We start from the raw sequence: 16430 nt of genomic DNA, 5'->3' as shown, positions 1-16430 counted from the left end.
GCAAATCCATGCGGCTTATTATTTTAGCTTATGTATTTTTTGTTATTTAACTAACTGTTGTTAAATCTTGTTGCAGGAGTTGTTCAGCAAGCAGAAGGGATTTCTTGAGGAGGAGCTGGATTACAGAAAGCAGGCCTTGGATCAGGCTTACATGGTAGGAGACCTGTGTCTGCATTACACTGTACGGTTTACACCTGGGGTCTTTTTATATTAAAGATGGGACAACCTCTTATAGAATTTAACCAGGGTTGTGTGAAGAGTAAATTATTAAAGGAGGAGTGCAGCACCGTCATTTCAGCATGACACATAAACATTTGGAACCCCATTAATTATCATTAATACAACGTTCATGTTCCATGAAGGTAAAATTTGTCACATTGTGTTGGGATACTGCATCTTTTACCACTGAATTCTAAATTATGTTATTGGTCTAACACACTGAGCTGTTTTTAGTTGTTAATAACCTGATCCTATTGTTTTCTTGAAAAAACACAAAGATTTGAATTTTGAATATGTTGCTCTGCTTTAAATAGAGGTAACAGAAAACTCCAAACTGGTGACTAAACTTATTCAGCTGAGTGAAATCCATCTTTTCTCCTGGTTTCATAGACTTTACCCAGAAAACACAAGTTAGACACAGGACACTCTCCAAAATCTACTCATTTAAATGATCTCTTTTGATGTTGCTTTGTATTTTAAGGTTTCCCTGGACATTGTGTTTGTCAAATGATGTTTTATGGTATTTTCTTTTCTTGGTGGAGAACAAAAGTGTTTGTTTCAATAAAAATAATTGCCAAGTTAAATAGCCACCAATATTAGGTGGAACAGTGTTCCTCATATCCACCATGGTCACAGTCCTGTGTGTGTGTGTGTGTGTCTGTCTGTGTGTAATTTGTGTTGTCTGTGTGCCCCAATGCGACTGCTTGTGCATGCCTGTGTGTGTTTATGCATGTACACATGCATGCTCCTTTGTGTGTGTGTGTACCTGTGTGTATGTGGCTGGCTATGCAGAGGATCGAGGAGCTGGAGGCCACGCTGTATAGCGCTCTGCAGCAGGAGCAGCCGGCATGCCGCGCGGTGGCCGAATCGCTGACAGACAGGCAGAGGGAGGAGCTGAGGCTAGCCGTGGACAAGCTGCGGCGTCAGATTCTCCGGCAGAGCCGGCAGTATGACAGTCAGATCTTACAGGAGCGCATGGAGCTCCTACAGCAGGCGCAGCAGGTAAGGCTCAAAACGAACCAAGTCAGGTTGTTGAGTCCTGCCATTCCTCAGTCTGACCCCTGGTATCTGTCCGAAACTTCAAACCCCACCAGAGCTCTGGTGCTATAAAAAAGATGCAGTATCCCTGTGTGTGTTCCCTGTATCTGTAACTGTATCTGGAGGAGCAAAAGATAAGACAGACTGACTTTGTCTATGTGTGAGTGTGTGTGTCATTGTGAACTTAATACCCCAACTCCTTTATTATCCCACCACTCAATCAGTCCGATCTGTAGTATTCACACACTGTTTGTGCTCCTTATTCATCGACTACATCAACAACCACAACATCTCAAACTTCATTTAAGCCCATTGTAACCTGACTTCTTAATGTTGTAACATCTAACTTCAGAGCACTCGCAATACTAATTCCTCATAAAGCACAAAACTAATTCACTAACAAAGTCAGGCCTGTCCCTCTGTGTGTAGCTACTGTAGGTCACAGTTGTTTTCTGCAGACTGGAGCTTTTAACTCTGTGTCAGGAATAAAGAAGAATCAGTGAACAGAAAGATGGAGTCATATGCACAATCCATTAAATCTGCTCTTCACTTGCCATACCATCGTAGTTTTATCAGACACACTATCAAGATATACGGCAAGATGGAAAGGAACAAAATGATTTGGAATGAAGAAGTGCTAGGGTTTTAAGTGTTTACAGTGTATTTTTTATTAATAAAGAATTAGGTTTCCAGATAGTTTTACTGAAATGTTTAATCATATTTTGACCAGCTAACCACTTTTGTGTTTGTTTTACAGAGAATTAGAGAGCTGGAGGACAGGATCGACTTGCAAAAGAGACAAATAAAGGATATAGAGGAAAAGGTACAAACTTTATTCATTTTGGATTTTTTTTGGATGACTGATTAAGTTAATATGTAAAGATTTTAGGTAGTTTATATTGCCTCTTGTGTGTCATTTAAAAAATATAACACTCCCTTTTCTTCTTTCTTCTTCCATTTTTTTATCACCCTGTTTCTTTAGTTTTTGTTCCTCTTTTTATTTTTCTCTTTAGCATTTATTCTTTGGCCTTAAAGAAAATGATCATGGACTCTCATCAGGTACAGCTTTAAAATATACTATTATACTAATATTTAGGATTATGTGATTATGACACACATTTAATTTATATATATTGTAATATTTTAGTAAAAATGAGGAATAAAATCCATTTACAAATCTTTCCTCTTGTTTAGGTTTTGAGATGCTGAGGCAAGCAAAGATGATAAAACAACTTGTTTTTATGATTTACGAAAAACTTATGGCCTTTTTGATAAACGTGCACTTTGCTGAAGACCCTTACCTGGAATGCAAACATGTTAGTAATTTAACAAATAACTGTATATACCTGAGATTAAAGTCAAATTATCTATAAAAAGAAATACTATAGTGTTTTTTGGGACCCTTTAATGCTTTTTGTGAGAAGAAAACATATGGATTTAATGAGAGAAAACTCTAAATCAGAAGATTTTACTGGGATGGATGGGGGGAAAACCCACAGCCTCTGCTGAAGGAATGCCCAGTGGAAAAGGAGACATTGAGGGAGGAGAAAAGTGAAAGTACAGGGCTGAATGAGGGGGAGAACAGGCTGAGTGCCAAATGGACATGGAGGATTCTTGCAATGTCCAGGATCTGTGGTGTTTCTACGGAAACGAGTGCAACAAAGTTTACAGATCAGACACTGAAGCTACTGAAGTCTGGATTACAGGATCACACACAATCAGCCAAAAAGGAAAACCAGGTTAGTGTTTAAGTTTTAGACTTTTGTTTTTTTCACTTAGCTGAATTAAAAGTCTTCTGACTTTTCTGTGTTTAGGTGGCAACAATCAAAATCTGTAAATTTACAGCAGTTAAACTCGTCCTCCACCGACTTCTAAATCAACAGAGTTAAATGTTGGACAAATTTTCTTGTGTGTTTGTTTCCAAACTTAAATTTCGAGGTCTTATTGTTTTAATGTCTTTGAGAAGTCATTTATCTGCATTAACAGTCTTTATGCACCGGTGGGTGACGATCCTCACAAGTTTTATTTTAACCTTGAAAGCATGTGGTACTATCAAAGATTTAAGGATGTGTAATGCAGAGTGCAGGAGTTTTAAGAATGAGGAGGACGGTTAGAAGGTGGGGTAACCTGAGAGATACTCGTACCAACAACTTGCCTCCAAGCTGTTGACATATTGAATAATAGATGGCTCTTTTTTAAGTGTATGTAACTTTGTTCATTTACATTTTGATAAATATGAGGATTCGATAAAACCTACAGCCTGGAGAAGCAAACAGAAAAATTCTTACAGATTTCCTGTACTCACTTCATTTCATTAGTTCTTGTGCCACAAGTCCAATTTTCTCAGTGGGAAGAGGCTGACTGGCGGAGGATCACATGACCTGAGCGGGCACAGCAGAAGCAGCTCAGTTACCGTGGTTACAGACTCTATAGGAACCGACATGGGCTTGCGGGTTCTGGATAACGGAGGGGAGGTCCCTTAGCAGAAAGCAGATTGGCCATCCAGTCTGAGAGCTACCTGAGGAACAGGTGAGAGGTGATCCAGTAACAAACACACACACACACACACACACACACCTGCTGCTACATGCTCACTTTTGACCAAGGCGATATCCCGTATCACATGCATAACTGACTTCACTGCACACATGCATGTGAGCGCTCAGTCTGGAGGTGAAATGAACCGCACCATAAATAGATTTTTAGATCTGAGGAAGTTATTAAAGCTGATGTTAATATGTTAGAGGTTAAGATGAGGTCCTGTGAGCTTGTTTTGTTTTGTTCTGGTGTTCTGGGATCAGATAGGTAAAGAGGTCAAAGAGGATCCTGCTCGCCAGCATGCAAAACTCCCAGAGGCTGGACCAGAGACTCCACATGCTCAGAGAGGAGGTCAGAACCATGGTGAGTGCACAAATAAAACTTTAAATCAGTTTTTAAACTGTTAGTCCAGGAATTCATTGGGACTATTTGACTTTACGTCCTGCTAACATCACAAATGAACGGTTTGTGGAGAAGTACATAAAAATGACAACAGGATGTAAAATGAGTTTTCCCTGAAATGACTTAACACTCAGAAACAGAACAAGGCTCACAAAAATGTTATATTTCTGAAAAATAAATGAAACTGGAAATGAAACTTTATTTAAATAATTTTTATAAAGATAAAACCCAAATACTCTAATTTAAAGATGCACGTAACTGAGGTAAAAGAGTTAAACTGTTGTTTTTAGTAACAATCAGAATTTAATTTTAAATTTTCTTTTACGTAACTTTTATTTTGTTTATCAATACTTGATGCTCAAGTTCAGATGTTGATGATGGCGTTTTCTGAAAGTCCCTTTTTTAGTGTTGGTATGTTAGTTTTGCCTAAAAGGTTTGTTACTTATTTTTTACAGCAAACATTGGGGAATTTAGTTAAATTATCTTAAGTCACGTGACAAAATAACTATATGGTTTACCCCACATGAATATCTCTAACTTCTCCACAATAAACAGAAAAACTTGACGTTCCTGGCAGCTAAGATGCCTTCAAATGCCCTTATTTTTGATCTTTTAGATAATCTTTTCTGCTTTTTTGTGTAAATTGAGTTACACAATTTTGACATCCAGGTGGGTAGATGTTTTTATTAAAGCAGAAAAAGCAAATGAAGAACCACAGCTTGTTGTTACTTCAGTTCAAACACCAGCTTCTGTGATTGGATCAGGGTTTATGCTGTCATTTGGTGCCTAACAAAATCAAAAGACATGAGAATAAATGGTACAGTTCTTCAGGTTTAATGTTGGTGTATTGTAGTTTTTTCAGTCAAATTATTCACAAAACATTGCATTCTACTTTTTACAGCAAGCTGAGCATCTTGACTTCTTTAAAAATGGCTTTAGCTTAGTCAAACCATGTGTTAAGGCAAGGTTTGAAGCAATGACTTTGAGTTAAACTTTGTTGTGATATATATGTTTTTGTCTCAGTCTACCGTGTTTTTCCTTCTCAGAGTCTAGAAAAGGAACTAACAGAGCGACTATGGAGAGAGCGGCTGCAGCGCTGTCAGAGGCAACTGAAGGCCAAAGAAGAGGAAATGAGTCGTCAGTCTCAGTATTTTGAAAACTTTAAATCCCAACTTCACCAGAAGCTCAGCTTGGCGCGGGACAGAGAGCAGAGTCTGCAGAGTCGGATCTACGCTTTGGAAAAGCAGCTGCTCGACATGACTGTCAGCGCTGCCACTGGAATGACAACGATCAGAGCGGTCCGAATAACCCCTGAGACTGTGAGACACATAGATGAACAAGACAAGCTACCCTCCCTGAGAGGAGAAGGCGAAGGAGAAGAGGAGAAGAAAGAGGAGAGGAGGAAACAGTGGCAGCCAGAAATGAGAGAAGAAGGTAAGGCAGAGACAGATGTAGACGACAGAGGGAACAAAGACACAAAACAGACTTCAAATGAGGCCAGGCTGCAAAGCTTCATAATTAGCCTGCAGGAGGATCTCAGGGTGCTACTGGAGAGAGAGGAGGACGGGATGACTGAGCGGAGGAGGCTCCTGGAGCAGCTCCTGGAAGCCCAGGAGAACAGCCACTTCCTGGGGGGCAAAGTGGAAGAAATGAAAGCAGAGGGGCATCAGCTGAGACTGTCTGAGAGCTCCCTGTTGAAGGAGGTGGAGGAGCTAAAAGAGGAGAACCAGAGACTCCAGCAGATCCTCAGGGATGTAGCTAAAACACCATCTGAGTTATCCACAAAACCAGAGTCCGCTTCTGAGTCCAGCTCGACCAGCTGCTGTCCATCTGTCCCTGGAAACAAACTTTTACATGCCACTGCCATGGGACAGTCCTCCTCAGGGAGCTCAGGAGAGGTGTGTAAGACAGAACTGTTATTATTACTGACATAACCATGATTTAATCATAGTCTTATTGAAAACAAAATGTCCTTTGAAAGAGAGGAGTGAAGAAATGCTGATTAACATCCATTACATGGTTTGAATGAGAAGTTTAAATTCATTCATTGGTGTCAGAGTTTCTACAGTATTAGAAAATATAGAAAAACATGAAGTCTACTTTTAGTATTTTTAGGACTGGTTAAGTACAGAGAAAAGAAAATAGATCACGGAAAAACATTTGTGTCTCCAGACTTTATTTCACTTCCATTTTGTAAAAGATAAAAATAAGAACTTATGAAAAATTAACTGCTCAAGCAAGCAGTATTCATTTCACAATGATTATATATAAAATTCAAACAGTTCTAGTTTTAGTTCACATTGTAAAACACTTTGTGAACTGTACTAAGATTGAAATATTCAGACTGTAAGAGTCTGAATATTTAAAAAGGGAAATGTGTAGAAACCCTGAGTTATGACTGTTGTAGCTTTGTTTGTCTTTATGAACTTAATGAACTCTGGAGTTCATAAAGTTCCCGAAATCTGACAACTAGAGTTTTAAGTTAATTGCATAAATTAGGATTAAAAGTGTGCAACGCTTTTTTAAACCTAATGCTCAGTTATTATCATTTCCTGTCTCAAATTAAGTAACAAACTGTGATCTTTTGGCAGGTGCAGCCAACTGCAGAGAAGAGACGAGTTCAGGATTCATTTGAAACTCCACCTGATGTCCACCAGGGGGCAGCAGAGCGTGTCCAAAACAACACAGAGGATTGTTTCTCATCAGCCAAATCCAAAACCGCAACTAAACGAGATCCAATCAACCTCTTTCAGTACTTTGGCTCCAAACCCAACACCCATTTCCAGTCACTTTCCATCACTACAGGGTTCTTAAATGAGTTTAAGTCAGGAAACTTGGAGCAAAGTTCCAGTGAGGAATCCGATGCCCTGAGGGAAGCGTTCCAAAGTTTAGGGTTAGGGGAAGATCTACGTGAAAAATGTGAGCACCTGGAGGTTGCCCTGAAGCAAATACAGGCACAGTTGGAGGCTACGACTCAGGAGAATGCTCAACTAAAATTACAGCTCAGAAAGGATGCAGAGGAACAACGGAGAGCAACAGCCCAGAGGTCAACAAGAGACAAGGTATTTAATGCAGATTTCTCTCCTTTAAAACTGAGGTATGTTTGTTCTACATTGAGTATTAGTAATCAAATTCTCCCTCTATGTACAGATAATCCCACCATCTACCATTGACAGAGCTGATCTTCTCCCATCATTTCCTGCCAAAGATGATGCAGTTCTTGCTGTTGCTCAGGATGACCTTGTTCAAGCTCTGAATCAGGAAAACCGAGCCCTGGCAGAACGGATCCAGGAGCTGATGGCTCACATTGAGATCAGAGAGGAGGAGATCAAAAAAGAGCATAAACAGCTGCGGGAGCATATCTTCAGGCTGGAGGAGGATGGTGACAGGCTGGAGCAGGAGAACCAAGAACAAGCCGGTTTGATCTCCGAACTCACTAAGAAGACGGAGGATGATCTGAATACCATCATGGAGCTTCAGCAGAAGTTAGCTGAGAGTGAAGAGGAATCACAGCAGTGTCAAGTTCAGGAAGGTGAATGCCCTGCTGGAAAACCAGAAAGTTTTTTACAGAACAATCAAGAAGAAGATTCGGACACTTTTGCTGCAAATGTAATAAAAGTAGATGAAGAAGTGCAGGTGACTTTCAGCCAAGAAACAGACAATCTGACCACAGCCCCATCATCGGGTTGTCAGCGTAATAATCAGCTTGAATTATTACAAAACAACTCACAGAACAACCTGCACGTTAGTTCCCTGACTGGCCAAGTAGCTCAGCTCACCAACTCAGTCCAGAACCTCAAAACGGAAAAAGAAGAATTGATTGCCAACATTGATTCTCTCAGAGAGCAGCAAGGAGAAGTCACGCTGTCAGTTCAAAGACAGACAGAAGAAAAACAGCATTTAACGCGCACCATTTGGGGACTGAAAGAGCAGAAAGATAGCATCTTTCAGTCTCTGTCTGACCTCAGACAGGAGAAAGAGCCGCTGAGCAGGGCAGTCTGCGGGCTGAAGGATGAGAGAGATCAGCTCCTGAGGTCTGTTAGTGACCTTAAAGAAACGAAAGAGCAGCTAACCGAGTCTTTATCTGCTCTCCAAAGAGATAAAGAGGCAATAACAGAATCAGTCTCAAGTGGAAAAGACGAGCGAGATCGAGTTATGCAATCTGTGCGAGGTTTACAGATGGAGAACGACCAGTTAAGCCAAACAGTGCTTCGTTTGGAAGAACAGAGAAACAAACTAACCGATTCTCTCAAGCATTTGACGGAGGAAATAGATCAAAAACGTTTAACTCACTCTTTAAAGGAAGACCCTGACCAGCTGGTGCAGTCAGTTAGCAGTTTGAAAGAAGAAAAAGGAAAGATCGAACATTCGATCAGCTGCTTGAAGCGAGAGGAAGAGGAAGTAATGCAGAAAGTCTTGGATTTAAAAGAGGAACGACACAACCTTCAGATTATTCTTGAGCAAGCAGAAACGGAGCTCAATCACAAGCAGCAGCTGGTGGACCCACTCCGTTCTGACAATGCTGGACCCGAATGTGAGACCAGTAGTCAGACAGACAAGTTTAAACAGGTATTGAGAGCAATACGATTCACACATTTGTTCATCCACGCATCTTGTTCTTAGTTTGTGGCACAGCTTATAACATGACACTCACCACATGGCTTTGATCGCAGAAGCAAAACGAGCTGATGGGGGAGATCGAAGCTTTGGGAGCAGAGTTAAAGCAAATCCAAGCAGAGGTGGACAAGAGGCTCGCAGAGGTGAGCGAAGGCAGCTTCTTCTTTATAAATGTAGCAGCTTTTCCATAAGAACAATCTTTATTGTGTCGTAAACATTTATTATTAAAATCTCCACTAACGTCACGTATGTATTCAGACCAAGAGGTTGCAAAGTGAACTCTCTCGGTCGGAAGCCCGGTGTGACGAGGCAGAGAAAGAGGCAGCCCGAGCAGCTGAACAGGTGATCAGACTGACTGGATCCATCAGTCAGATGGACGACATCAGGAAGGAAAATGAGAGCCTCTCAGCTCAGGTATTTCCCCAAATATGGTCTTACAGTCAAAATATTTCAAACTCTTCAACCCACAAGACTGAAAATAAAACAGCTTTTACCTCCTCACTATGAATCTAAACTAATCCTTGGAGGTTGGTAAAACTTGCCAAGATAAATAAAACTTGCTCCAGCTGCTGCTGTATTGTCTTTAAGAGAGACCAGCTTTGTTTTTACCACACCACAGTTGGCAAAGATGAAGACTTTTTCATCAGGAAATCTGTATGCAAGTTAATTAAAATCCCTGGATTATTGTTTACTAACTGAACTCTTGACCTTTATGATCCAAAAAAAAGTTTACTCTTGCTGGTGAGACTGTTTCTGCTCAAATAATTCATTTTCCAGGAATGTTTCCTGAACTAACCTTTGTTTTACCTGGACATATGTTTTACATGTAGCAAAGTGTGAGGATTCTAACAGTATTTTATTAAATTAAGGTTCCACATTATTATTTTAAATCGCTTGATATTCCAAAGAATTAATAACGCCTTTCACACAGTCATGTTCACCCGTCCCTTCAGCAGTTTCATTTGCTCTTGTTGTAGCTTAAAGTGGCTATATTTGAAAAAGAGGAAAACGAGGCTGAAATAATTATTTTTTAAAAGACGCCCATCTCGTTGATCAGGAGTAACTTTAAATTAGAATATCATAAGGGCTTGAGGAAAGAGCTTAGAATAAAAGTTGAGAGGCCATCAGTCGTTTACTTTCTTACTTTAGTTGTTCGAACAAAAGATTATCTACATTATTTATTTACTGAAGCAAACATTGGTTATATGCAAATTTTATTCACCCTCACAGTTCTAGAGCTTTACAAGCCACATTTTGGTCTGTTTTTTCAGATTTGACCTTATAATCTTTGTTTTCATCTTTACTCAGCTGCTTTTTTTAAGAAATGCTCTTTCTTTACACTTTAAAATACTACAGCTTTATCACAGGTTTTAAACTTAGTTTTAACTTTGTCTTCTCGAGCTGAAGAGGCCTCCAAGTCATTCAAATGACTTCAGTACCTTTTTCATGCCTGACACTCAGCCTAAACAACCAGATCGGTTTGAACATTGGATGGATATTAGCAACGTTTGAATCAGCGTCCCTGTTGTTTCCTTCAGGATCTAAACCCAAAGATTGAGAAAATATTTGTCAAATCCAACTGGTGTTTGTGCTTCCTGCAGATAAAGGAGCTGCAGAACAAACTGACTGTTCTGCTTCGGGAGAAAACTGCAGCTTTGTCTCTGAAGGCCCAAACAGAGGAACAACACAACATCCTCACTGCTCAGCTCAAAGCCAAGGTCCATTTGTTGTTATTTCTGGATTCTTATGCTGAAAATACATTTCAAAGGGGGGATATTTTTTAAATAACAACCATTAGTGATTGTCCTAAGGCTGATAGATTGATGTTTTTCAGAATTAACAGATGACAGCATTGATATTTTCTAACAGTATTTGTAAAATGTGTTTAATTCAGTGCTAAATTACATATAATGCATTAGAACAATTAAAAACTATACATCTAGTTTGAAAACGGTAAAAACTGAAACAAGTTTAACCCATACGTACCCTTCTCTTAAGACATCTTTACTTTTAAAAGTTGTAATGAACAAATTAAAGACCGTCTCAATTAATAAAACCAGAACAAAATCAGAAACACAGCAAAACAACAGAAGATAAAGTTTTCTTGTATTTCATGTCGTCCTTCCAAATGTTCTCATACAGATTCACACTGCCACTTTACTCTCTAAACTCAAACACAATGTTGTTTAGTTCTCAACTAAGCTTGTTTTTACAAACAACTTTCTCCTAAAACCATAAAGACATTCATAATTTGACCTGTTTAAAACCAAGTTCCAAACGTGACAAAAAACTGCATCCGATGCTTCTCCATAAGGAGTTTTATTTGCAATCCTTAGTTTTCAGAGTAATAAAAACTTGGCTGTTGTTTTATTTTTTATACGTTTGCCTCACACTTCCAGACGTCTTTATTCTTCAGCAGTTTGAAGTAGTTTTCTTCTGAACTCTGCAGAGCGTCGCTCTGGAGGAGCTGAACTCGGAGTACACGGCTCTGAAACGAGGACGAGGCAGCAGGGATGATCTGAGCACCACCCTCGTCTCCCTCAGAGCTCGTTACGACGACATCAGAGCCAAGGTGGGCAACTAGTCGGTCACGATCCAATCAGCTTCTTTTAGGTTACACCTTTATATATATATATATATATATATATATATACTAAATACTTCATGTTTCATTTTGTTTGCAGTATGATGCACTTCTTAAAAGAAAAAGCCAAACAGATCTGGATATTGCTCCTTTAAAGGTGAGGAAACATAATTTCTGTGTCTCCAGCTTTGTTTTGTTGTATTTACTTGCTGTTGAGCAGCACGCCATGGTTGATTCTCACTTACAGATGTGTTTTCCAATAACAGGCCAAGCTTTCTTGCCTGGTGGTTAAGTGTCAGGAGAGAAACTGCTTGTTAGTCGAGATGATGAAGTCCTTGCGGAAACAAAGCTGTCTGGACCCTGAACTTACTCAGCGAGTGAAGCATCTGCTCCGAGATGCTGCTCTTCAGGAGTACGCTGCAGCGTTCACACCAGGAAGCTACACACAGACTGGAGACTGCAGTAATGGACTGACGCAGGAATTCTTCTCTGCATTTCAAAACCACACAGACGGCTTCACACCTGACGACACCTGCCCAGGTGTATCGATCTATGTGAGCAAACAACAAAACCGAGTCGAACCTGAATCTGGAACTCAGTACGGTGAAAGTAAAAAACATGTTCCGATAATGGCCAGTGAGACTTCAGCAAATCTTGACGTTGGACCTGCAGCAGAAGAAACCCTGAAGAAAAACTCACCTGAGCGAATACCTCCTGTTCCAGAGCCTGCAAGTGTCCAGGTGTCCTCTGTTGTTCCACTAAAAGACAGTCTGGTCACCAATATTTTACAGGTGAGGTCATAAAAACACTTAAAGTAAGTTTTGTATTTAGAAATGTAAAAAGGTTTACGTTTAAAACAAAGACACACACACACAGGAAATTACATTATTGTCCACCTTTCATGGCAATGATTGATAACAATAGTTAATTTAAAATGTTAATAAATCTAACACAACCTTTTCTGAATCCCCCCGCAGCTGTCTCCTGCCAGTGGACCAGTCAGAGCAAAGAGTCGACCAGAAAATTTAGGATTTGAGCATTTGGACATGAAACAAAAGTCCTCATCGTGGTCGAGCAGTTTGGGTAAAACTTCACGGAGTCCCACCTCTTCCTCCTCCAGCACACGAGTCAGTCCGAGCCCGAGGCTGAGTAGTCCCGAGAAGATTATCAACCTGCACGAACAACTGCAGAAGACTCTGACGAGCAGCTTTCAGGTACAATCGGGACTTATGAGCATTCAGTACAAAAAACACTGGATGGGGTTAGGATAATGTTCCAAAAAAACACCTTTTTTTTGTTTTGACTAAGAGCAAACTAATCTTATATTTAATACACATTGTTTTCGCTCGAAGGCACCAGAGAGCAGAGGAAGAGGACAGGAGCCCAGGAGGAGTCTGTCACTTTCAGCCCAGGCAGACCTAAACTCGCCCAACACAACATCCAGTTTCCACCCCACTCTCTCTCTCACAGTTCCAACTAAACACGTGCCAACAGAAAGAACTAAACCCGCCACCTCTCAGAAATCACCAACACTTTTCAACGCAGTCGTATCTCGATCCGCCGACGTAAAATTAAGTCCGAGCATCTTTATGAAGCGTCTCCTTAAAGCAGACGTTTGCACATCACCGACTACTCTGAGCTCTTCTGACTTTCCTCTCGTCACTCTGACTCCCAGCAAAGATGAGTCCGTTTTAACTGGCGGCTCTAAGGTAACAGCACAGAAAATCACTACTGTTCATTACACGTCTGACGCTGCACATACAGCATCTACTCCTCGAAATATTTTGGAATCTGATGCCTCAAATACAAAAAGCACTCCTTCAGATAAAACTCCCTCCCAGCTTAACGTTTGTAACATCACTTCTAAAACATCCTGCTCTCAGTCTGCTCATTCCTCTCAGAAGACATCCATAAAGTCCTCCACAGAGTCCAGTGCTGCTCAGGAAAAGACCTCAAGACGACTCAAACCAGGTGATGTTATATTATTCAAGATTTTAAGTTGTTTTCACAGCTACCAGAGTGCTGTTTGCTTCTGTGTGTTTACATATTACCTGCAAAACAAACAAAAAATATGCAGATCTCAACCCACTAATGATCCTACAAATACCTCAAAACTACTGAGAGTACCATGAAAAAAACTCTTTAGGTTTGTCCCATCTGGGCTCCTGTAGGAGAATGGAACTGCTGGACAATAAGCTGGTAAAAACACAGCTATAATTTTAGACTGCCATTTGATGGCGCTAATTGATACAAAGTGGAGATTAAAGTCCTGATAGGAAAAGAAGTGCCTTCCAAAACGGGCCGAAATGCCTTTTTTTGTTATGAGAATAAAAGAATTGTGTGCTTTAGTGCCTCGTTCTGTGCATGATGTTGCAGTTTATTACAGCAGAATATTAGTTTTTCTTTGCATGCTGCTGGGATCTGATTACACCCCATGTGAATGTGGCTTTTTCTCTGTTTTTTTTGTTTTTATTAATGAAAATGCTGCAGTGCAGTTTCTAGCTGTTTGGTGATTTCCAGCTTATTGCCCGCAGAACACACAGCGGTATATGATCATTGCATTTTAATGTATCGTTTGGGCTTATTGGCTTACAAATGCGCTTCATCCTGTTTCATTCCACACTGTAGAAAAAACACAAGAACAGGGTATAATTGTGGATAATGTTCTTTGTCTAATGTGTTCAGAAGCTCCAGCTGAGGTCTGCTCTGTTGAGGTAATTAAAACAGTGGGTCAGAGCAGCCTCCTGATTGGCTGGGAGAGGCCTCCACTCGACGAGCTGGGCTGCAGCAACGGCACGTTTGTGTATGGATACAGGGTAAGAAAATAAAAACATACACTGGTTTTGGGAGATTAATTTAATTTGTTTTAATTGTTTTAAATGGATGTGCTGGATTTTATTTAAATTTTTTTGCATAAATAATTTCTTGTCACTCTTCAGGTTTTGGTCAACAGGGAGTTCCACAAATCTGTCATGAGCTCAGCGTGCACCAAGGTATGAGGCCACATTTATCTTTACTCCTGTAAATAACTGCGTCATATTACTACAGAAACACACACGTGCAATATATATTTTGTCCACAGTGTATCCTGGAAAACATCGACCTGAGTGTCCCTGTCCACATCGGTGTCCAGACTCTGGGCTCCAACGGTCTCCGATCAAACAGTGTCCAAACTGTTCACAACACCTCAAACAGAACGGAGCAGAACTGACTCAGAGGCTGCGGTTAGAACAGCCCTCACAGTGGCACGCATCAGCAGGTAATCTTACAACACCCACTCTAAAATAGTTCAGACATTATGTTGAATGTAAACAAAAACAGAACACAATGATTTAAAAACCTCAGAAACCTGTGATACATTCACAGCAAACATATCAAATGTTTACACTAAGAAATTGTATCATTTAAAAACAATAATAAGGTAATTGTGAGTTTTATGGCAGCAGCGTATCAAAAAAGTTTGGACAGGTGCAACAAAAGGCAAAAACTCAGCAGGACTGTTGAACAGAATCCTCCATCGGACAAGAACGGGACAACATTCCTTCCAAAACCTGCAGCAGCTGCTCCGCTCAGAACCTAGATGTTTCCAGACTGTTGTTAAATCTTAAAGAAGAGGGGATGCTTCACAGTGGGGAAACATGACCCTGTTCCAAATGTTTTTAAGATGTGTTGGTGCCTCTAAATTAAAAATGACCTTATTTTTTTTCAAAACATTGTACAATTTCCTAGTCTGAACATTTGATGTTCCATTGTGAATAAAATTTGGCTTTATGACATTAGCAAAAAAGCTTTGTCAGAATTGGGGTTGTATTAGACATCCTTTTGAGTTGCATTTCATTGTGTGAAATGGGTGTTGTTGTTTTTTTAGATGTTTAGATATATTTCTTTCCCCAATTTTAAAACCTAACAGTTTTAGTTTTGTCTTGTTTCTGTGTGTTTGCCCTGCGCTTCACAGCCATCCACAGCTGCAGCCCTCTGAGGGAGCATCCTAACCTCCACCTCTGCCAGGACACACAATCACACTGCAGAAAGAACCGCACAACGTGAGACTCAGGCCAACCAATCAGAAAAACTCATCTCACGTGTTTTTTTTTTTTTTTACCCTGGGTGGGGGGTGGAACATGCAGCTGGACCCTAAACCTCGAAATCAGGACCTGAAGATGTCAATCATAATACTCAGTTATTGTTCTGCCTCTGCAATCAAACTCAATCTGCACATAAAACCGTTTTTATTTTTATTTTTTTCACGTTGGAGGAACTTCGTGTTTCCCCTGCAGGACCTTTTGAAGACGTTACTCATCAAACAGGAGTGAAGAGATCTTTAAAAAGCCAAGCAGAGTTGCATCTTAAAAACATGAAAGTGCTGGAGGGGATTTCTGTATGTGCTGCACACCTTTACACTGTGTGAAACACCGAGGATCGTGTGTCATATTTATTTCTCAAAGAGCCTCGCCGCTGCCTCTCTGGACAACGAGAACAATCGACCCGTTAAAGCCTTTTGGACAGAAACACATTATGAACAATGTGCCGAAGAGACTTTACACTCGGTGGTCATTTGTACTTGATTTTGTTTTTATACATGAAGCCAAATACGTGAAAAGATTACTTACTCCAAAGACTTTATTTCTCTCCTCTCACAGGTCAGTAAGATGTATTGAAATACACGTTTAAGTTGTAAAATTTGCACACAATAATTAGATATAAGACGACACTTTAACAAGAATGTCACTGATATTTTTTTGTAGAGAATGTTCTAAAAAAATTGCCAATATACTTTACCTCACTCTGTATTTCACTTTGTACAAGGGACACCTTTTACTTCAAATAGATGTCATGTTTGCACTTTCTTTTCCCCTGTTTTTATTTAGTAAAACTTCACAACTTATAATGTTCTTTTTTCTACTTGCTGTATGTGTGTGTGTGGAGTGATCATGGTGCAGCAAAATGTATTTTTCTATCAGTAATCAATATTAATTTCCCACTGGTTACTTAACACTGTACAGAGAATAAATGTTTATATATTAACTATCAG

At 40.0% G+C, this 16430-nt stretch overlaps 2 protein-coding genes and 1 long non-coding RNA gene across 3 annotated transcripts in view; 2 read left to right on the top strand and 1 right to left on the bottom strand.

Moving 5' to 3' along the window:
- The window catches only part of LOC119617350, a 7197-nt gene extending 3559 nt beyond the window's left edge, over window positions 1–3638 (bottom strand). Inside the window, exon 1 of the long non-coding RNA XR_005233586.1 lies at window positions 3563–3638. This is a non-coding gene — a long non-coding RNA (uncharacterized LOC119617350). The remainder of the gene's footprint in view (window positions 1–3562) is intronic.
- jakmip1 (janus kinase and microtubule interacting protein 1) overlaps window positions 1–3708 on the top strand; it is a 22534-nt gene extending 18826 nt beyond the window's left edge. Inside the window, exons 19-24 of the mRNA XM_017428288.3 lie at window positions 77–154; window positions 1012–1221; window positions 2015–2080; window positions 2240–2316; window positions 2452–2996; window positions 3576–3708. Of these exons, the coding sequence (XP_017283777.1) occupies window positions 77–154; window positions 1012–1221; window positions 2015–2080; window positions 2240–2290 (405 nt within the window). The 3' untranslated portion in view covers window positions 2291–2316; window positions 2452–2996; window positions 3576–3708. The remainder of the gene's footprint in view (window positions 1–76; window positions 155–1011; window positions 1222–2014; window positions 2081–2239; window positions 2317–2451; window positions 2997–3575) is intronic.
- LOC108243073 (golgin subfamily B member 1) lies at window positions 3647–16430 on the top strand. Its single transcript, XM_017428286.2, has 17 exons — window positions 3647–3786; window positions 4059–4158; window positions 5244–6095; window positions 6789–7259; window positions 7348–8766; window positions 8871–8957; window positions 9073–9228; window positions 10416–10532; window positions 11264–11386; window positions 11499–11555; window positions 11665–12189; window positions 12376–12612; window positions 12751–13369; window positions 14084–14214; window positions 14338–14391; window positions 14481–14657; window positions 15354–16430. The coding sequence occupies exons 2-16, from the start codon at window positions 4096–4098 to the stop codon at window positions 14607–14609; spliced, it is 5040 nt and encodes a 1679-aa protein (XP_017283775.1). The 5' UTR covers window positions 3647–3786; window positions 4059–4095; the 3' UTR covers window positions 14610–14657; window positions 15354–16430.

This window comes from Kryptolebias marmoratus, linkage group LG9 (genome assembly GCF_001649575.2).
Source record: "Kryptolebias marmoratus isolate JLee-2015 linkage group LG9, ASM164957v2, whole genome shotgun sequence".
Classification (NCBI taxonomy): Eukaryota; Metazoa; Chordata; class Actinopteri; order Cyprinodontiformes; family Rivulidae; genus Kryptolebias; species Kryptolebias marmoratus.
The sequence above is the reverse complement of the archived record's forward strand: the minus strand, read 5'-3'. Positions and strand labels throughout refer to the sequence as shown.

What these genes read in the sequence shown, in the direction of transcription:
- LOC108243073 (XM_017428286.2), top strand. Translation starts at nt 4,096, where the DNA reads ATGCAAAACTCCCAGAGGCTGGACCAGAGACTCCACATGCTCAGAGAG. An exon ending in GAGAGGAGGTCAGAACCATG is followed by an intron (nt 4,159 to 5,243) that starts GTGAGTGCACAA and finishes TTTCCTTCTCAG; the next exon opens with AGTCTAGAAAAGGAACTAAC. An exon ending in CGTTTGTGTATGGATACAGG is followed by an intron (nt 14,215 to 14,337) that starts GTAAGAAAATAA and finishes GTCACTCTTCAG; the next exon opens with GTTTTGGTCAACAGGGAGTT.